The sequence below is a fragment of the Cloeon dipterum genome, chromosome 4, assembly GCF_949628265.1.
Source record: "Cloeon dipterum chromosome 4, ieCloDipt1.1, whole genome shotgun sequence".
NCBI lineage: Eukaryota > Metazoa > Arthropoda > Insecta > Ephemeroptera > Baetidae > Cloeon > Cloeon dipterum.
The window spans coordinates 28,292,457-28,313,550 of NC_088789.1; the positions used below are offsets into that span (position 1 = coordinate 28,292,457).

At 40.9% G+C, this 21,094-nt stretch overlaps 2 protein-coding genes across 4 annotated transcripts; one reads left to right on the forward strand and one right to left on the reverse strand.

Moving 5' to 3' along the window:
• Positions 1 to 60: 60 nt before the first annotated feature.
• On the forward strand, positions 61 to 2,908 carry LOC135941986 (rab-like protein 6). Its single transcript, XM_065487836.1, has 8 exons — positions 61 to 215; positions 336 to 514; positions 573 to 727; positions 811 to 1,055; positions 1,107 to 1,379; positions 1,656 to 1,964; positions 2,324 to 2,639; positions 2,694 to 2,908. Exons 2-8 carry the CDS (start codon positions 385 to 387, stop codon positions 2,823 to 2,825), a joined length of 1,560 nt encoding a protein of 519 aa, XP_065343908.1. The 5' UTR covers positions 61 to 215; positions 336 to 384; the 3' UTR covers positions 2,826 to 2,908.
• Positions 2,892 to 20,476, reverse strand: LOC135941985 (putative fatty acyl-CoA reductase CG5065). 3 transcript variants are annotated; one of them, XM_065487832.1, is made up of 7 exons: positions 20,321 to 20,476; positions 8,304 to 8,615; positions 6,836 to 7,230; positions 5,158 to 5,495; positions 4,308 to 4,512; positions 3,989 to 4,246; positions 2,892 to 3,483 (listed from the first exon to the last, which is right to left on the reverse strand). In XM_065487832.1, the coding sequence occupies exons 1-7, from the start codon at positions 20,459 to 20,461 to the stop codon at positions 3,324 to 3,326; spliced, it is 1,809 nt and encodes a 602-aa protein (XP_065343904.1). In that variant the 5' UTR covers positions 20,462 to 20,476; the 3' UTR covers positions 2,892 to 3,323. The 3 variants fall into 3 exon arrangements, with proteins under 3 accessions (XP_065343904.1, XP_065343906.1, XP_065343905.1); XM_065487834.1 differs by lacking the exon at positions 20,321 to 20,476 and adding an exon at positions 18,921 to 19,027; XM_065487833.1 differs by lacking the exon at positions 20,321 to 20,476 and adding an exon at positions 13,377 to 13,537.
• Positions 20,477 to 21,094: the final 618 nt, after the last annotated feature.

Here is a 21,094-nt window from a genome sequence, read left to right on the forward strand (position 1 = left end):
TACAAAAATTCCATTCATTATGAGATTCGCGATTCGGGCCATTGGCTTAACGCAAACCCCATTCATAGAAAGTACGATGATCCCATTATTAGTTAGCCAACAGAACAAAGGCGCTGCTGTGTTCTCCACGACTTTCCACTTCAGCAGAACGCCAGATGATGATCCCGTCTCGTGATCACACCAACGAATACAGGCGAAAGGATTATTTGTAAAGGGTAACAAAAACACCTCATTCTCTTCCTATTTATAATTCTTAATTCATTCACGATTGATTTATGAAAATTTGTGTTTGTTATGAATTTTAGCATCAATTTCCCCTTTATGTCCGTGTTTAGGGAGAGCTGGTGCGTAGGGGTGCACTAAAAATTATCCTCAGAACACGTCATGTTTTCGGCTCTGAAGAGGTTGACCACGGGCAGTGGCCCCAAGGTGGAGGCCGCAGCAGGGAATAATGGAGTCACCCCCATGGCATCTTCCTTGCAGAAAAAGTTCTCCAAAGGAGTTCAATATAACAGTAATAATTTTATCCCCTTCTTTGATTGCAATGTATGTATTTTAAATTTATTTCACAGTGAAAATCGTAATACGTGGGGATCGGGGCGTTGGCAAAACCTGTCTCTGGTTGAGACTGCAAGGAAAAGCTTTTAAAGAGGATTATGAAGCCAGCGAAGAGATAGCTGTCGCTGACATCCAGTGGAGTTATAAAGCGACAGACGACGTCGTAAAGGTATTTTAAAATGATAAGAAGCAAAAAATTTATTTTTAAACATCTGAGAATAACATTTCTAAAGAAATAAATAAAATCTCCAGGTCGAGGTGTGGGACGTTGTCGACCGTGGACGGAAGCGTCCTCCTCCGGAAGGCCTGAAGCTCAGTTGTGATGAAAGCGCAGCCCCTGAAGGAGTCGCCCTTGACGCTGAGTTCGTCGACGTTTACAAAGGGACCAACGGCGTTTTATTCGTGCTCGACATGACCAAAGCCTGGACCTTTGATTACGTCCAGCGTGAGCTTCCAAGAGTGCCTGGACACATTCCTGTACTTATTCTATCAAACAGGTGAATTAAAAATAAAAATCCCGGGTCATTTTGTAATTTATTTCTCTTCAGATGCGACATGCAGCATCACCGGACCGTGGCCGTGGAGGTGGTCGCCGGTTTCGCCGAGATGCAGGAGCGCGTGGCTCCTGTCCGGTGCGCCGAGGCTTCCATGCGCAACGGATTCGGGCTGCGATACCTCCACAAATTCCTCAACATTCCCTTTTTACAACTGCAGAAAGAGAGTTTGCTCCAGCAGTTGAACACGAACGAGCGTGAAACTCAACTCACGCTGCACGAGCTCGACCTTTACCAGGAAACAAACCTCGACAACAGCTATGACAGGTAATTATTTGCTCGAAATTTTGTTTATGAAAATGAGGATATTTTTAGACGGTTCAGAGGAAATTTGACAGGTTTCTTGTCATTTAATCATCCATAAAAATTGATGCAGAATTTTAAACCTAAAAAATTAGGAGCTTAATTGTTGAAGTGTTTTTTTTTTCTTTTTATGTATTTCCATCCACATCTTGCGATTTTCCAAAGATTAATTCTTTCATGAAAGGCAAAAATTAAAGCATGTGAAACAAACCCAGGCCTTCCATTTATTTGTTTTTTAAGGTTCAGTGAAAAGCTGAATGCCCAGAGGAGACTGCAAGCGGAGGCTGCAGGAGTGGTCGGCGCGGCTCCTCAGCCGCTGAACACGCAGCCCATTCCGGAAGCAGTGGTCCCGCCGGTCAAAAAAGCCAGCAGCGTGGCTGCAGTTTCAAAGATCGAGACAGCTGCGACTGCGGCAATCGGGACCGTTTCCAGCGTTGAGGAATTTGTTCCGGACGGAGCTGTTTTGGACAACAGCTTCCTGGACGACCTGGACGCCACTTCTGCCGCGGCGCCTGCTAACTTAAAAGGAGGCGTTGAAGAATCTGACAGGTGATTTGAGAAATTTTTTTTTAAATGTTTGGATTTCAATGATTAGCAAGTCGAATCGAATGATTTTCGGTTTTATCGCTTTAGCCATACGAAATGCACAGGTGATAATTATTGTTTTATTTTTTAAAATTAGACGCGTTGATGAATTTTAAGTCACAAGGTCTTGAATGAAAGGTCTCGACGAGCCCTACCAGCTGTCATACCCTGACGACCTTTTTCAGGGTAGCAGGATCGGTCCAGAAGCCACTTTTCGCGATTTTTCCAACGCCGCCGCCCCTTTTGCCACTTTATAAATACACTAAATCGTGTAGCAAATTAAAAATTTAATTAATGAAATGAAAATAATTTTTATTCCGTAGTGAGGCTGAAGTAGTTGGTGGAAACCCGCTAGTTGCCGGCTTCCAGGACGACATTGACGAAGAAGAGGATTTCGGCACACGTCCAGAGAGTAGTTCCGAGGACCTGCGTTTGCCGGAAGTGAAAGATTGCGAGGAAAATGATGAATTTCAAATGCCGCCTGGCAAGATAGACATCAGAGAAGACTGGTTGATTCCGGGAAAGGCGCGGAGGAGCAGTCCGGAGGGGCGGGAGGAGGCCGACGACACGCCTGAAGCCAATTCCCCTGTTTCTCTCAAGGCGGAGAAGGTGGAAAAACCCAAGAAGAGTAAAGAGAAGGTACAATTTTTATTATTCTATTGACGTGTGCTTTGAATGACGCATCAATTTTAGAAGGAGAAAGGCGAGAAGAAGAAAAGCAAAGAGAAGAAGAAGAAGCAGCGAAAGGAGCGCGACGAACTCGAGGAATTTTTAAACGGCACTGCCGGCCCCAGTCCGAACGAAGAATCTTACGAAGCTCTGTAACTTATACATGTATATATATATTTTATGATCTCTAACTATTAATGAAAATAAAACTGTTACTCTGGGTTATTTGTTAATCATAATGGGCTATATTTTATTGAGTAATATACAAAAAGGTATCGCACAAACCTCTTCTAACAATTCTCTGCACTTTCTTGGAAGTTAATAGAATTGGCAAGTCGGGGAACAGTCGTCTGAGGGTACAAATTGACATTATTTTCGCTCTGTAATATGAACACTGTAGAAGACATTTGAGGGGGGACTCCCATCTATGGCTCGAGTTTGTGCTTTCCAAGTTTCCAACATATCGCCTGGCGCGCGAGTAATAAAAGTTCTAAGTGTGAATATTTCTGATAAGCTCGCAACTCTTTTCCAAAAGAGTTGCCGCTGCTTTTGCTAAGAATAAATAAGAATTTGACCTCGCTCGTACACTCCCGAGTCCGTGTTTCACCACCGACGGCTTTAATTGTCTTGTTTTTAAATTTTCTCGACACTTTTTCACGGCATGAGACGGGCGAGAGGCGTCGCGCGGACGATCTGCAGCAAGGCGTTCATCAACGCGTACCAGATGCGTCTCGCGGAAGACGAGCGCAGCATCACCACGCGCCACACCACAGCCAAAGACAGCAATTGCGTCAATTGGTGCAACCACCACATTCTGAAAAACACAAGAATACAGTTAGGTTATTTTATTTTTGAAATAGAGAGTTGAATATACGAGGAAAAAAGCACAGAATTGAGTTTCTCATTAATTTAGCAAAAAATGTGATAAAAATTGATTTTGCAAGTAAAGATCGCGTTTTATTATTGCTATTTAAAGAAGGATTCGCCAATTTCGCAATGCACCAGTTTATTTTTGCAAAAAACAGCTGGAAAATTCCCCAGTTTTGCGTTTTCCGCATTTTAACCCCTGAAAGATCACATTTCGCGCCAAAAATGTCGGAGATTTTGGAAAATTACGATCAGTGTTAAAATTATTTGTCTTTAAACTCTTTGTAAAAATCTCTATTTTTGGTCATTCATCGTGAGAATTTTTTATCTTCAATAAAATTGCAGAAAAACCCCACAAAAAACAGTTTTTTTGCAATGCAGTGTTTTTTCCGGGAAAATTTGGATTTTTTCGAACCCTGATTAAAAGGAAAAATAATTATTAATCTACTTACTTTCTGAGATGTCTGTGCGCAGCAGGGAAGGTGCTGTTGTCCTCTTTGAGGATGAAGCGCCGGGTGCCTAAGACGTACTGCTCCATGTAAATCGCCCAATCGACCCCTCTGATGTCGAAGTCGAAGAGCTGCTGGTCCACGGGGCTGAGTTTGCCGGCTAGCTGCGTCACGTTGTGGCTCGTGAAACGCCACTCATGCGTCGTGAAGAACTCAAGGCACGAAACAGCTCGCGAAAGCTTCTGCTGCACTCTCATCATTCTGCCGAAAAGAAAAATTTTTGTTAAATTTTTTCTTAAGGGGTGTTGGTCGGTTTGCGTACATAGGTTTCTTGCCAGAGAGCCTGGCGATTGTGTCGAGGACGAGTGCAGGTGCCATGTGGAACGCCAAAACGCTCAAGTTGTTGACCATCCTGTTAGACTTGAAAGATCCACTTGGATACCAAATGACGTCGCTAAAAGGGTGTTTGTGCAGGAAGTCGTAGCCCATTCTTTCCACCTGGTGCCACTTGATCGGGTTGAGGGAGCCTGTAATAATTGTTTTTTTAATTTACTATCATATCCAAATTAAAGCAGCATGTGTTGTGCAAAATTAAATGCAAAAAATCAAAATTTAAGTGTTTTCAGGGGGTTGTAAAATTTGGGGGTAGAGGATAAGCACCCCAAAACCACTTTGGCTGGCTAGGAGAGGTCAAGACGAGTCTAACGGTGGGCAGTTTTTGGAATTCTGATGGTTAGAACTCGAGATTTGGAATTTTCAAAATTTGCAAAACAGCGAATAAGTCGAAAAATCGAAGCGGAATTTCTCAAAAACAAAAAAGAGTATTCTGAAGCTTCATCAAAGGTTCACTCATGTCATAGGACAACATTAAAGCACATTTTAAAAATTCCAAACCCCTAGGTGCTTGTGTCGAAATTTTTAATTAAGAGACCAAAATGAGCACTGACGAGAGGAATCCAAAGAATGCCTTATATTTTTTAAATTGCACCACACGCAGGAGATAAGACACTAATTAGGTCTCAAAAAATTCCCAAAAATTGTCCCGTAAAACCAGTAAAAACAACTGTCAAAATTTTTAATTAAATACTGATTTTAGAGTCAACGCTAATTTTGTCTTCCAAGTTCCAATTAAGCCGTGAACATTTCGTAAATTAAAAATAAAAAAATCATACCTGAGGTGCAGTTGTAGACGAGCATGTCTTTCGGCCTGTTGACGGCCGTGTGCCAGGCGACCGAAATCATGAGGTTGATGCAGATGTCGACAGGAACAAGGTCGGCGACGAGGTCGCGGTAGCAGAGGATGGTTCGCAGGATGCCCTTGCCGGCGCCGGCGATCATTCCTGTCGGTCCGTTCAAGTTGTCCACCCAGCCGGGGATGGGCTCCTTCCAGGCGGCGGTCACGATCGACGGCCGCACGATGGCCACCGGCAGGCTGCCGCTGTGTTGCACCAGGATGTGTTCGGCCAGCGCTTTTGTGAAGGTGTACGTGTTGGGACGACTGCCGATCAGCCTGAAACAAGCAAATTAAATTCAATTAATATTTTAATTTTAGCAAAAACGGGATTTATTTTAGCTTTCATGATGGTGAAACTTTAATTGTTTGAATTACAAAAAGGGTATTTTTTTTTAAATTTACAATCAGCAGAATGAAGAAAAAAACTGCACGATCAGTTGATTTTTCCCACGAAACTCGAAAAATATACTGGGGTGCACCCCTGAGGTCATATGAGACCATCAGGATGGATAAATAATTGTACCCTGGCGTCAGGGTAGCCTTGATTTTATCGATTTATTCAATTATGTCCAGAAAAATCCAATTGTTTTTCTTATTTTTTTAAATTTTATATTTTTAGAAGGCCTCCCGAGTGCGACGCGATTTAGTTTAAACAAATTCCTTCCTTTCCATGCTAATACGCGTGCCATGGCGAGTATTTTCGAGTTAAGAGAAGCCGCTGGCAGCGTTATTAGCGTATAGACGCAATTTTCAAATGGACCCCCGCGACCAAAATTCTTCCCTGGTAAAAAAATCGCAAAAAACGTGAATTTTGGCCCAAAGCCCGAGCAATCGATGCCTTTTGATGCGAAATGAAGTGTGAATCAGTCAAAATTACCTTCCATAGGTGAATTTAAAAATAATTAGAATAAAATGTGTCTTTTTAAGCAGATTTCGGGGGCCTTGGAGGTGGCGGGGGCGGACGGGAGGCCGCCTTTTAGTTTATTTGATGCAGAATTTTACGGCAAGTCTAATGAACATTAGTTTTGCGCTCTACGTTCCATAGGAGCCGAGTTATTAATTTTTAAATGTCCAAAAACTTTGTTTGTGACATTTCAAAGTTTTGGTTTTTGGGGCCTAGCCGGGGCCCCGTGGGCCGGACGGCGGTGATTCTAGCACCAGTCGATGCTTCTCAGTAGGGCACACCCACCCGTGTTCCGTTTTTCAAAATTGGACCATTTTTCGAATTACTACGATTTTTTAAAAAATTTCAAACAAATTATTTCTTTCTACAGAAGAAGTGGGATTTTTAGGTTTGTACGGAAATACCCAAAAATCGCTTGTGAATTTTATATTGTTGCAAATTAGTAACAATTTTTAACAAACGTTATATGATTTTCTGGCAATCAAAGCCGAAAAAATTACCAAAAATGCGCCTTTGAAAAACGGTAACCTTTTTTTCTTCCTTATTTCTTTTTAACGTTTCATTCTAGAAAATTGATTAAAAAAGTAATAAAAGTGCACTCAGGCACGCATGTGGAGAGGATTGCCTTCGCGATATATGGAGTGAAGAGTGCCGCAATTGTCGAACGTACAAACGAAACTTCAAAGAAGACACTTCTTGTATCTATACTCACTTGGGCGTGATGGAGTTGATGACGTCCTCGTCCAGCCACTCGACGCACTGGATGATCTTGTCCGGCTCGGCGGGCGGCGGGTACACCTCCTCCTTGACCTCGTCGCGGTCGCAGTTGCAGTAGGCGGTGCTGACGTGCACCAATGCCTCCAGTTTGGACATCTTGTGGCACAGCTCGACCAGCCGCTTCGTGCCCAGGATGTTCATGGCGACGGACAGTCTCAGCGCCTCGTCGAACTTGACCGTGGCCGCCGAGTGGAAAACCACGGACACGTTTTCCGTCAGCAGCTGCTGGTCCGCTGCGGAGATGCCCAACTCGGGCTGCGTGATGTCGCCGGCAACCACGATCAACTTGGACAACGCCTCTGGACGCTCCCGTCGCAAGCCGTCGAAAATCTGAAATTTCAAAATAGATATTTTATGTCAATTTATTTATTAATTTTTTTATTAAAATAAATCAAATTTGGTTTGTCAGAAAAATAGACCATTTAAATCTTAGCCCTGAAAAATACTTGAATAAAAGAGAGTCGTTTATATTTTATTTAAATATAACTGGCTATAAACCTGCATTTAACGAAATTGAAAAATATTTAATGAAAAACTTAATTTTCGCAATTTTTTAAATCCTCTAAAAACATTCCTCAATCAAAACATTTTGATGCTTGTTGTTAAGCGGTGGTATAGTTGGGCCAAAATAACCAAGTTTAACGGTAAAATGTGGGGCCATTTTCCGGAAAATCACGGTGAAATCTGGGAATTCTTGGAACTTAAAAATTGCGATTATCTCTATAAGTTTTCACGAAGCTAGAATATATCAAACTTTGAGCCAAAAGAAAGCTAAAAACGTTTGTAGCAGCGATTTTTTATTTAAGTTTTAGTGTAATTTTTTAGTTTAATTTTAAAATTTGAAGATCGCAAAATTTGCAGGGGATTTTTTAAGTGTGGAATAAAATGCTGCCATAAAAGAAATTTTCAGGGTAAAAAAAAATTAATTTCTGGGGTCGGAAGGTAAATTAAAAAAATAATTTAAGTTCAGCTGAATTTTAAGAAAATCAAAACCACATGATCGGTATATATTTTGTACCCTCGGAACAAGCTAGGGGTAATCCCTGAGACCATTTTACCCTGGAGGGATCGATCTTATTAAATTCCCATATATACGTAGCCGATTTAACGACGCCTGACGGGATCTGTATTGGTTCAAATTGTACCAGGGCTTTCAAAACATGTGCAATATAACCCTTTGGAAGCTGTCAGGGCACTCAGGAACGAGATTTGTATTTACACACAATAAATAATAAAAAAATAAGGACGTGAAAGATAGAATAATTGCAGAAAGTGCTCGTAAAACTCGTGCTCGTCTGTATACATTCCTCACGCCGAAAGACACACGGTAAAATTATTTACATATATACACTGCAGTTTGCGCTTTCCCCGCAATTAAACGGAATTATTGCCACTATAATTACCTGAGCATTGAGCAGTTCGACGAGTCTGGTGCGCACATCCTGGCCCCTCTTGGGCCGCATCAGCAGGTACAGGTTCTTGATGTCGGGACACGAGCGCAGCAGCTTCTCGGACAGCACCTTGCCCATGAAGCCGGTGGCCCCGGTGATGAGCACGCTGCGATCTTTGTAGAAGCTGGCGATGTGGCTGTTGCTGCCTCCGGAGGTCGCCATCGCTTCTGCCTCTCTGGGCAGCGTTCTCCTCGTCAGCCGGCTTTTACGCTGCTGCTGCTGCTGCTGCTGGTGCTGCTGCGGAACGCAACGCTCAGCTCCCGCCTGCCAAACAAATTCAAGCAGGTTTTTTAATACACGATATTGTTTACACATAAATTTGGTTGGGAAAAAACTGGTGAGATCACCACCACCTACCTCGTTTAGGAGTTATGCTAATGTTTTTCTATGTTCAATAAGAAATAATAAGGCACACTCCCCAAATTGAAAAATTAACACCTTCCTCTCCAAAATGGTATAATTCTTTTCCCCCACCTTGCTTACACAGAAATTTCGCTGGTTATATAATTTTAAATTAAATTTTCTTCGTCTCTGCGAATTTTTTTTGCATTTTTAATGCGTCACATTTTTATAATTTAATTTTCGTCCTACTGGGAGAGTAGCACAAATTATTTTTAAAATTAATTTGAGCCTATAAATGAGAAAGATACATATATGGCTCCGGATTTTTTACTGAAACTAGGCCCTATTTGACCGAAAAACTTAAATTTCCAACATTTTCTGGCGCTTTTTTATTTCAAATTTCGGAATCTTTAGTTTTATCAAAATCGGTCGATTTAGAGCAAAAATCTTAACACCGTTGGACATGTCTGATCGTTAAGAGAATCAACTCTCCTGCTGACCTCAAAAGTAGTAGGTCAAAGGTCAAGGTCACTAAAATCGAGCTTTCGAAATTGAATTTAAATTTTAAAACGAATATTATTATTTTTTAAATTTTGATACCGCCTTCCTGTAGAGCGTAAGAATAAAAAAAGATTATTTAAAATGTGGAGTGACGACGTTATTTGGCCCTATTTTTTTTTTAATAAAAATTGGGGCTTTTTCGGGGTTTCAAAAAATGTTTGCACGCCCAAATCTCAGCTTCTAACGATCGGATTTTCAAAAACCACACACTGTTAGACTAGTCTCAAGTTCCCCTAGACAGCCAAAGCAGTTTAAGGGTGCCAACCCTTCAACCCCTTTTCCCCTGTAAATTCAACATTTCTACTTTCTATTTAACTACATATTTCGCTAATGAAATCTACTTTTATAACCAATTTCAACACCTCCAAAATGTTCTTCAGTGCGTGATTAGTTTTTAACCGTAGCTGCTAAATGCTTGCCATTTCCACCGATTACTTTCGCAACAAAATGTGAACCGATAGCTCAACTAGCAAATAGCTTTCACTTCGCCAAAGACCTCTTGACCACACACAAAGCAACCGTAGAAAAATGTAAATCGACTCTCTCACGTGAATTTGACTCCTGAACTCTTTTTCGAGCGCACGCATCATAATCCACCTCTATATTAGTGTCTGAAAAATTGTCTCTCGTAGTCGTGGCTGTTCTTCGAGCCTGACACAAAAACTTGCGTGGCATTTATGGGCCTGACTTTATCACTTTCAATTTTGCAACGACAATTATGCTAAGTCACCGAAAGAAATTACGTCATGCTTTAGAATTAAACCGAAAATAAAATAACCCTTAATAAAACAAAGCAATGCGGGCTGAAATAATTGCCTTGATCATAAAAAGGTGCGTCCGTGTTGCTGTCGGACGTTGATTTAAAAAGTGGTTTTTGCTCCTCATGAGAAGGAGATTATTCCACCTGCCGAAGGATCGGAGAGAAGAACGACCTCTGCCGACCTTGGAAACATCTTCCCCCTAAACCCTTGTGCTGGTTAAATTGGATACAGGGCCTCCAGACGCTCTCGGATCGCGCATTGAATTTTTATGTAAAAGCAGCTGGTGTGTGCGTGTGTTGCGCAACACACTTGGGTGCGCAACACCGAAATCAACGAATTTTAGCATACGCAATATTAATTATGCCGCGGTGAGTTTTTTTCCTATAGAAAGCTGGCGGGCAAAATGCATAGAACGAACGCTGCTGCAGCGTTTCATTTTCTCAATCGCTTCCTTGTTTTTGTGTTACAGCTGCTGCTGCTCTAGAAATTTTCCCATGCATAATGCGCGGCGGCCGCGGCGCTGACGAGAAATTTGGCCAATGCTTCTTTCTTCTCATTATTAGTACAACTGTGCGTCAAACACTCTCTCCCCGAATTTCTTTCTTTCTTTGTCTCCCCATTACCGAATTTGCGTCACGCATAGCGCCTACTGAAACTTGGCTTCGCTTCAAATTGACCCGGCAAATATTTACGGACTCCTCTGACGTATTTTTTCTACCTTTTTTTCTTCGTATTATTGACACTGACCTCTAAAACAAAAACAGGACAAATGCGGTTTTGAAGCTTATTAGCACATACTCCTCTGACGCTTTAAATAAAAGTCGGAAAACCCCTTGAATAATTTTGACGTATTCTGGAAATGGAAACCAGTAAATTGAAAATTTTATCGAGCATTATTTAGCTGAAAATCTCATGTTAAATGTACAATTTTACGATTTCCCCGCACTTTGCCACGCCTTCTTAATTTAATTTTTAGGAGAAACACGCCTCAATTTAAATTTCCCGCGAGCACTAAGATTAATGGCAGAGATTTCATGGTTTTCCCGCGCTTTTCGACACGCGCCACGCCTTCTTTTCAAAATTTGTAAATGTTTTCAATTTAACAATTTTTTTCGTGGTTTTTGGGACGTGCCTCCACGCCTATTTTTTGAATTTTCCGTTAAATCACGCCCCCATTTCAAAATTCCCGCGAGTTACGCCCTCTTCCAGTGGCCACTTTTCGTAATTATCGGTTTGCATAAAATCATTCCACCAAGTTGAATTAAGACAAGCATTTTTTTAAATATAATTAAAAACGGGGAGCCATTCAAAATATTTCAATGTCAGACGTTCTCTGTACCCATTTCGCAAGGCTGGCGCAGTAAAAGATAGAATTGGTATGAGGCCTCCAAAGCGCGAGACATTGGGACAATATAAAATCTTCACCCCAGATGCTGTGTAATTTGCAGTATCATTCGACGCTTACAATAGTTCGCTAACCTTGCTAAGCTGAGCGAGGCTTTTAATTAAAATCGGCAACAAAGAATATGTATGTATAATTTATCATGCTCTGCATAAAACCCTGCCGGCGATTGCGTAATGGGAAATTTGCTGCGCACGTCAGAATGAAAAATGACCAAACAACTTATTAAGACGAGTGGCAAAAAAGCAGGTTGCTAAAGGCGTGCGGTTTCGTTCTCGTTCTTAAAGTGGATTTGAACTGCAAAATTCTTTATTTAACCTTGTAGATGTTTCTGGAAAGTGGTAAAAAGCTAAAAAAAGCGCTTGCATGTTACCAAGTGGCGAGCATTGCCTCCTCACGATTTATTTTCATAAATAAAAAATTATTGCAACGAGAAGGACATTGACAAAATTCTTAAATTGATCAACGCAAATCAAATTAATTTCAATTGTTGTCCTGTACCATTCGACTCGACTGTACTGAATGCTTGTATGTTATTGTCTGGCTGATTTACAGGCTTTGTTGCAATGTCAAGGGTACACGAGATGTCTGGCAGTTGAATTAAATAGCCACTCTCCTTGACGCACATTTGCCAAAGTGGCGCAAGTAAACCCACGAAAATTAAACTGCATAGCCATGAAAAAAAAACCGGGCATTACACTTTTGGCCAAATCAGGTTGCATGCCTGAATTACTTAATCGCGGTGTATTGAAATGAGGACACAAGCAAATAATACAATTATGAATCACCGGGACTTTCAATTTTACGAATGGTGTTGAAAAAAAAATGGCTCCTTTATTCCGTCATCCAGGCCGCTTTAGCATTACACTCGAGCGAATCAACGTGCGCGAACGGCTCTCTCTGTGAAAATATAAATTCCATTGTGCCCCGGCGCTAATACAAAACATTGGAGCGTGACGAGCACGATGATAGGATTGTGCTCGGGTTAATGCACTGCTTTTCGCGCCACTCGTCGACTCGTCTCTGTCAAACGGAGCAGATCGCGTCTGCAAAAACAGTAAAAATCGCGATTTTTTCCGAAATTCTGTGTGAAAATTTCAGAGTTTTTGATTTTCCCGCGTTTTGTGAAACGTGTCACGCCTTTTTTAGAAACGACCACGCCCCCATTTCAAAATCCCCGCGAGTTTCGCCCGCTCACAGATGAGTTTATATCAAAATTTAATCATTTTTTACTTCGCTTTTCTAGTGGAAATCGCTTAAAGTGGAAGAGAAAAGCGTGGAATTTCCAGTAATTGCATTTTTGGCAAAATTATAAAATGTTGAAAGTTAAAAACTAATTTTTTATACCGATTATTCCCATAAAAAACGATATTTATGAAGAAAATTTTGTTTTAAGACAACTTCAGCAAAAGTTAAAGTTATACGAGCACTCTTGCGTTTTTTTTAGATATTTTTAAACTTATAAATACACTGTTCAAGATAAATAAAATATAAAAAGGCACACCTTTTGCCGCTGATTGACGAGATGTTTGCAAAATGCGTCAGACATCCGTTTGCTCTATTACGGCCGCGGAAATGCGAGAGGGAATAACGGTGCGAAATACTTTTCAAAAAGTGCGAGATGCAACAAGTATAAACGAGCATTGTGTGCGTGGATATTTTAATACTAAATATATAAACTGAGTTTTACGGAGAAACGAGGTGCGATTGAGTCACGTGTATTGCACACCGTGGAAGAGAAATTGTCACACTTTGCACTAACTTCCTCATTCGTTCGTTCATTCAGTCAGTCGAGCTGATCAATCAAAATCCCAGGAATTTCCGACAGTACACTTTGACTCTATAAAAGGCTTATTTCTGAAAAGCCAATGGTAAAAAAAATTCAATTCAGGTCCCCGAAGAATCGGGTGAATTAATTTTAAAAGAAAAACGTGTCGGAATGGTTTATATAGAGCTCACTTTTGGCGTTAGTCCTGCGAAAGGGTCCCAGGGCTGGCTGGAGCGGGTGTGCGGCTGTGTTGACGGCTGGCAGGCTGGCTGGACGGATGGGTAACCTGGCTCGCCTCACTCACTATTGACCCAGAGTCTCACAAGAATACCGTACAGAATAACCTACATCAGTGGCAGGTGGGAGGGAGGAGAGGCAACTGACTCGCTCCTTAATTGCTCCTCGCGCGCGCCGCTAGCTCTCAGCCAAGCTGACGTGGACCGCGTGGAGGCGGCCCGGCCGCCCCCGGAGGCCGCACTCTAGTAAGCGGCCGGCCGATTCAAGGCCCCTTCTTGCGTACGCTAATTTCGGCACTTGCCTTACAATTGGTGTCCAGATATGACTAAATTTTAAACGCAAATATACCGCGCTAATTTGTTTTTCAAAGGTCCGCAATGGGAAAATTATTTAGAACAGCTGTTATTTTCATTTTTTTAAATCTGTCTTTGATTGACATCAATCGAAACGATTGCAGGACGTGCGTTTTGCGTATTTAGGACGGGTGTGTGAGTCAATTGGTGAGGTATTTACAAACTAAAACACACTCTTTGGTGAACGTTTTACGCCGGCGGCGACTGTTAATTTATAAATCCGGCGGCCAACATTTCACCGAACGAGCACGGACTTTAATGAAGAATTGAAATTGCGCGCTGCCATGAGTTCAGTCATTAGTAAAACGAAACAGGAAACTCTTTTCGCAACTTGCAGTTGTGGCAATTGCGGCGTTGATGTTTAAACACACACTTTGCGTTGCTCATCACTTACTTGTTCCTGGAAAACTTTCAGTTTTGGTTTATATTTTTATGTCATAAAATTATCCAAATTTTGAAGTACATACTCGGTTTAAATAAATAACGGCTATATTTTTTGAAAATTTTGTATTTACCGGAATTTCTGTAAACAGCAACCTCTGAAAAAGGGCGTAACTCGCGGGAATTTTGGAATAAGGGGCGTGACACCCAGAAAAAAGTAAAAAGAAGGCGTTACTCAAGCTAAAAATCGCAGGAAAATCGAAAATTTGACGATCTTATTACGAATAATTCGTGAGAGTCAAGAAAAGGGGGCGTGGTTCCAAGGAAAATTGAAAAAAGTAGGCGTGGCACGTCGAAAAACCACGGTAAAATAAAAAAAACACTGTAAGAAAATTTAAAAAGGTGTATTTAAGGGTGCTTAAAAGCGCGGGAAAATGGTAAAATTTAAAATGGGGGAGTTTTTCTCCTGAAAATTAAATAAAGAAGGCCTGGAACTTGTCGCAATCATTTTCGATTCGTAAAACTGTTTAAAAAAATTATTTATTAGTTTGCATATTAGCTAACTTTTTTTAATTAATTTTTTTTTTTCGTAGAAATTAATGTAAAAAATGAATGAAATATCTGGTACAGACACGAGGCTCGGAGTAGGTCACTTGAGCGTCACCTGATGTCCCGAAACTACCGGTGCAAACGTCAAGGTCATAGTCGACGCGCATTATTATATACGCGGTGAAAAAGGCCAAACACGAGGATAAAGCCGCTGATCGATTACCAAAAAGTGAAATGCATATTACAGCAGCGTTAAGTAAAAGGGCCTGAAAGGGTGATTGTCTAATCGGGCGCGCGCGCTGATTGTGAGAAGAAATATGTGCGTTTGCGTGAAGAGAGTGGAAATATCTATTAGGCAGGCCCACGACTGCTTTCGTGAGAGCATAAGCTGCGTGGCGTGACCTCGCCACGAGTGCGAAATTGTGAATGAATGAAAGGATCACGCGGTGTACTCGCGGGGTTCCTGCCCCTACTTTTATCCTTGTCCGTTCCCAGAATTTCTTTAGCATATGTACGGCCGCAGGAAAATTGTCATTTATTACAAAAATCACGGCCAATAGGGGAGATGCCGAGCCCTAAAACGCGTATTTAAAGGTCATCTTTGTGGCCAGATGTTTTCGCAAATGCATTGTACGACCGGCAACGCTTGACAAACATTTTTAGCGTGAGGATATTGCATTTATTTATTTATTTATACGTGTATTAAGCTGCGCGCCACGAGCAGTTATGCAAGTATCGCGCCGCGCGCGCTTTAAGTGTGTGAGGTAAGAACTGGATCTCGGCTCACTTGAGAACACAGTCCGGGGAAATCACAATTGGTGAAAGTCGCACTTCACTATTTCCTCAAAGCAGGCAGGTGTCGCCAGATTGCCTATTTTCGCATTTTTTTACAAACGCACGCAATATAAAAGCACGGGTTGTTCAACACAGCAGCCTCAATATAAATAAATGAGATGTTCCGAACAAATTTTTGATTGGCCAGTTTGAGATGGCGAGACACGTTCGTCGCCTTGACTTGGTTTGGAAATATAAAATAAAAGCATTGGGCTTAAATCGAATTAACGCAGGTGTCGGCATAATCTCTTCTTTGTCTGTTGTAAAGTTCAATCGGTGACTTGCGGGACTAGTCACTAGACTGCTGTGTCACCAAAGCAGTGAGTAATATTTGTTTCACTTGAAATAAACCATTGACAGTGAGAGGATGAGCAAATAATCTTTTTTACAACATTGACTCTGGTTTTTAGACACCGGCGGGCCATTAGATCACGCAATTTTGAGTGAAATTTTTGCGTCGTGATTGATAAAAAAATAATTTCCATGAATTTAACCGTCGGAATATTGATTTGAGTTTTTAGCGACCACTGGAGGAGGGCGTAACTCGCGGGTGTTTTCAAATAGGGGTGTATAGCTCCCCGGTAAATTAAAAAGAAGGCGTGGCACGTGTTGGAAAGCGTGGGAAATTGTAAAAATGGACGTTTGAGAACTCAAGCGAAATTAAAAATGGGGGCGTGGTTCACCAAAAACTGAAAAGGAGGCGTGGCACGTGTCGCAAAGCGCGGGAAAACGTGAAATTAAGTCCGTTAAGGTGTTTTTTGATTAAAGAAAGAGGCAGAATAATTTTTTAGCAATATTATGGTGAGAAAAAAGCAAAATTACGTAGGAATTTTGGTATTTTAACAAATATATTTAAAAAAAATCATCCAAACAATTTAAGGGTCCGCAATTGGCAGCCCTAGTTAGAATGATCCTCTGCCACACTGACACCAATTCAAGAGGCCCGAAAATTCTTTAATGATCCGCGAGAGGCATTATATAAAATATACCACGAGAGTGCGTCCTTGTAAAAGATGATGTTTATATTGGGTGTTGCGCGAACAAACGCGCGGCGGCGAAAAGTGTAAATATACGTAAGGCACGCGAAAAGAAAGTCCAAGCTGCGCATTTCTTTCTCCCTTCACGATTAGTGGCGCAAAACTTGATTACGCGGAAACGCGCGCGCCGAGTGTGTGTTTGCCTGCCAACCTTTCTAAAGATCTGATCGAGCCGGCGGTTGGGATCATCACACATATCGGACCATGCGCTGGCCAGACGCGCGGCGCGCACGTACATATAATAAAGCTGTTCGCATCTGGGGCCATTCGAGCGCGAGACAAGGTTAACACACCTTTACACCTCCCGCCCATGCAAGTGCCGGCCGGGGGATGTCATTTTTTATTTCTTTTATTTCCCAGGAGTGCTCTCGCCCGAATTTTTGTTTCGCACAATACACGCGGCCGCACCGAGAGTGTATATAAATGTCAAGCTGCCTTTTGAACAGAAGGTCACACAGCTGTTCTATAAATTTCGGCGTTGCCTAAAACGCACCTTTCCCGAGAGTAAGTTGTTAAGTCACACGTTTAAAATGGGTTTTTTATTTGACAAAATTAAAGTGGTTTTGTGTGGATTAAGTTAGAAAAAAATATAATATTGGGAAAGATATATTTTCTACTAAACTCTATTTAAAGATCTGAGGAAATCGGCTACAAAGTTGTTATGCTAATCAAACGGCGTGCTTCCTAATTGAATAATCACGATCTTTTTTCACAATTTAGGCAATTATTTTTCTATAAATAAATTCACACACTATTGGATAGATCGTGACGAGAGGAAACTAAATTCAAGAGATGAAAATTCCGTTAATTTTTCAAGATATTTGTCAAATTCAGAAATTTAATTTTAGCACTTGATCCTAATTTGACATCATTATCAATTGATTGACTAATAATTTTAGTCATCAATTAGAGTTTTTCTCTCATTTAAAAAAAAACTATATTAAAATTAAATTGAAAAAAGGCAAGCTGCGAGCATTTAGTCTAAAATTATGATTGATATTTTGGCAATAATTTAAAAATTTATAGATGAAAACATCCCATTTCAAGCATTTTCAGCCGCACAATTCATGCCACATAAAATTAAATTTTTCTGATCTTAATTACCTTTAACGTTTACATTTTATTTTAAATTTTGCAAGCCGACCATATCCGAGTTTTGGATGATTTATAGGACCATTTAATTGATTAAGAATTGTTTTTTGTAATAGACTTTGACTGATTTGTTTTATAAACTCTATATAGACGTAGCAATAACTGACAAAATGAAATTCCAATTTAAATCATTCATACTTTCGAACAAAATATTTCAAATTTCAAACTTAATTACTATTCTGAAAATATACATTTTTTCTTTGTCCTCTAGATGTTTTATTGTAACTGTACAAAGTCGCATCGTTTGTTTTTAATTTTTAACATGAAAATAAAAATACATTATTTTCTTTTTCGATGGAATTGGAAAGGGTTTAAAGAGGTTGACACCCTTTCACTGCTACAGAAATCCAGGGGAGGTCATGACGAGTTGAATGGTGTGTAGGTTTTTGTAAATCTGACGCTTAGAAGCCGAGATTTGATGAAAAACACGTGATAAATAAAAAACACAAAAGGTGTTATCTAAATCTAGAGTTTTCTAAGAGTCACATTTACGAAAATTGCAAATAGTGTTCCTCTCATTAATCACGTTCCGTGATTATCTGAAGTGGTTTCAGATTTTTTCAGGGTGATAAACACTCAACTCCGTTGCACAGCGAGTTGCAAGCAGAACAAAATTTTATTAAAGTATTTTGCTATATTAAAAAAGGGGTTGATGGGTTGGCACTCTTAGACTACTTCGGCAATCCAGAGAAGGTTGATACTAGTCCACTGGTCTGCGGCTTTTGAAAATCCGATGCGTAGAAGCTGAGATTTGGTTGTGCAAGCATTTTTCCAAACCCGTTTTTTTTGCTAATGAAAAAGCTTTTTTGTGAAGACATACCACTCCAGATTATGACATTTCCTGACTAATTTTTTGTACTCTAAAAAATGACAGTGCGTCCTTTCCAATTTTAAAAACCGATTCAGAATATGCTTTTAAACTCGTTATTTCTTAAACTCTTAAGAATTAATAACCATAAAAAAATTACTTCTGCCAAAAGTCGACTGCATTTTTTAGTACTTTGCATCCTGCACTATTAATCGGAAAGCCGGAGGGTTAAAGAGACTCTGTGGTAACCGGGCGGCTCTGTGAATGCTGTGTGAGTTAAAATTCTCTTTGTCCTTTTCACGGTGGGACCACTTGCTTGGTACACTTGGTTGTGAAATGATAGCAATGGTGAAAAAAGAACACATGGCATGGAGCGACGCTCACCTTGCCCCACACAGCCTCTGATCCGCTCTCGTTGGCGGCGAGATTTTTCACGAGAGAGCATTTTGCGAAATCAGCAGCAAGACGATCGCCAGCTCGATTCCAGATGTTGTTAGCGTATCGATTGGAGAAAATTTTTTGTGGCTTCACTAAAGAGAGCCAGCGGCCGCGTTCGGCAGTAGTGTAATTGTCACCAGAGGAAATGCGTCATTTTCTTGTTAAGACAAGCCCGCGACAGGCCTCCCTATATATATCATTATGTTACTTCGGCTCCCAGCTTTGGCCGACACAACAAAAAAATAAATAAATGCAGACCAAAAGAAACAAACGATTCTATCTGGCTCAGCACTTGCAGGGTTTCTCCCCAAAATAGCTCGGATGCAAATGAAATTAATTCTCTTGTTCGGAACCGAAAATAGATTCTGGCATTAATATGAGAAAGATATTTTTGAGTGTTTAAACGTGGTTACATGATTACATGTTTTTAATTCCGTTTTTAATCTAATTTAAATTGGCACAAATTAATCGATTTTGACGAGAAAAATCGGTAACGTTCATGAACATTTAATTCATTTTTCAAGCGTGACATCAGTGAATTATCCGCTTTTTAAATATATTTTACCCTTAAAACGATAAATAAACGATTTCAAAGAGTTATCCGTTGATTAAATGATTGATTTATTGAAACTTTTGCAATATTTTAATACAAAAAACCCGTCTCTATGAAAAGTGACCACAGGAAGAGGGCGTGGCTCGTGGGAATTTTGAATAGGGGGCGTGTTTTCTCAGAAAATTAAAAAGAAGCGGGAAAATTTTGCGTATTTTCGTTTTCCAAATTTGCGGAAATGATGAATTAAAACAAAATAATAATTCTCATCAGGAAACACAATACGTGACTGTATTTTTTTAGTTCAATGAATAAACTGAAGAGAATTTGTTCTTTCTCTTTCTTGCTCGTTAAAAAGAAAACAATAATTAAAGTATGCACAGCCGATGCACTTGAATGAAATTAATGCAGTGCGGTCGTCCAACCCATTTTTGGTGGCTTTGATGAAAACTGCGAGAAATTATATTTTGTACTTTGCGGAAGACACAGCTCGAGCGTCGCCGCCTTCCCTCATTATTTCCTCGCTCGACGCCGAGGATATGTGCAATAAAGGTTTACAGCATTCCAACACAACTGCGAGAGAAATCGATAATTGTATAATATTCTTCTGCAGCCGCTGCAATTCTCCGATTTATATCCGGTCTGATATATTGGACGCGGCTCTCGCTGCCGTTTCGTAGAAAAAAATTATTTTTTGAGAAAAAGTCTAAATATTTTTGCTTGTTGTAGATTAAAAAAATATTTTATCTCATTAATATTGGTGATTGAAATAAATTTGAGGCTTTTCTGTACTTACCGGCCGAGGCGCCTGACACTTCTGCAACCGATCGGCGCAAAGATCGATGCGGCGCCGCTTCAGATCCACCTGGCGGCGCCGGCTGGAGCTGATCGGAGCCGCACTCGGGTGCCGCCGGTGCCACCTGCAGTCGACAATCATCAACTTGCTCCATTCAGAAATCGGCCTGGTCCTCAATGAATTCTTCGGCACCCCTTTCGAGCATCCCCCGAAACTCGAGTCGAACCGAAAATCGGTCCAGGCGTCGAATGCCCCCCTTTCGGCGCGATTTCGGCGCTTTAGGCCCTGCAGCAGGCATCGATTTCGGCCGAATCGGGCGGAAAATGCAGGTGGCAGCACTGGCGTCGCCGACAATCAATGAAACCCCGGGATGAGTCACCCCCTGGCTGCCAGGCCTGTGCACAGCGCGGCTCGATTCATCGCGCGCGCAATATTATATGCACGCAACGCAGACGAGCTCTCTCTCTCTCTCTCGCTCGCTGCACATTCATGAATCGAATCTGCTCCCTCTCACCCTCTCTCCCGCTTTTCCCTTCCAACCCGCTGGAACTGGTCCTAAAGCGTTCCTCCCTTGTCGCTAAGCCAACTCACCCTTGCGTTTATCACGAAATAAAGAAAATAATTTGCTTCATGCATCATAGAGAGATAAATTTCCGAATTTTCTTCAAAAAATATCAAAAAAATTCTTTCTAAAGGGTGTAATTTTAATCGAAGTATTTTTGTTGGCATTTGATCCTCAGATTTTGACGAAATTTTCTCGAGAGGTTGCCCTAA

What these genes read in the sequence shown, in the direction of transcription:
- LOC135941986 (XM_065487836.1), top strand. Translation starts at nt 385, where the DNA reads ATGTTTTCGGCTCTGAAGAGGTTGACCACGGGCAGTGGCCCCAAGGTG. An exon ending in CAAAGGAGTTCAATATAACA is followed by an intron (nt 515 to 572) that starts GTAATAATTTTA and finishes TTTATTTCACAG; the next exon opens with TGAAAATCGTAATACGTGGG. An exon ending in CCAAGAAGAGTAAAGAGAAG is followed by an intron (nt 2,640 to 2,693) that starts GTACAATTTTTA and finishes CATCAATTTTAG; the next exon opens with AAGGAGAAAGGCGAGAAGAA.
- LOC135941985 (XM_065487832.1), bottom strand. Translation starts at nt 20,461, where the DNA reads ATGATTGTCGACTGCAGGTGGCACCGGCGGCACCCGAGTGCGGCTCCG. An exon ending in TCGAACTGCTCAATGCTCAG is followed by an intron (nt 7,231 to 8,303) that starts GTAATTATAGTG and finishes TTGAAATTTCAG; the next exon opens with ATTTTCGACGGCTTGCGACG. An exon ending in ATCAACTCCATCACGCCCAA is followed by an intron (nt 5,496 to 6,835) that starts GTGAGTATAGAT and finishes TGCTTGTTTCAG; the next exon opens with GCTGATCGGCAGTCGTCCCA.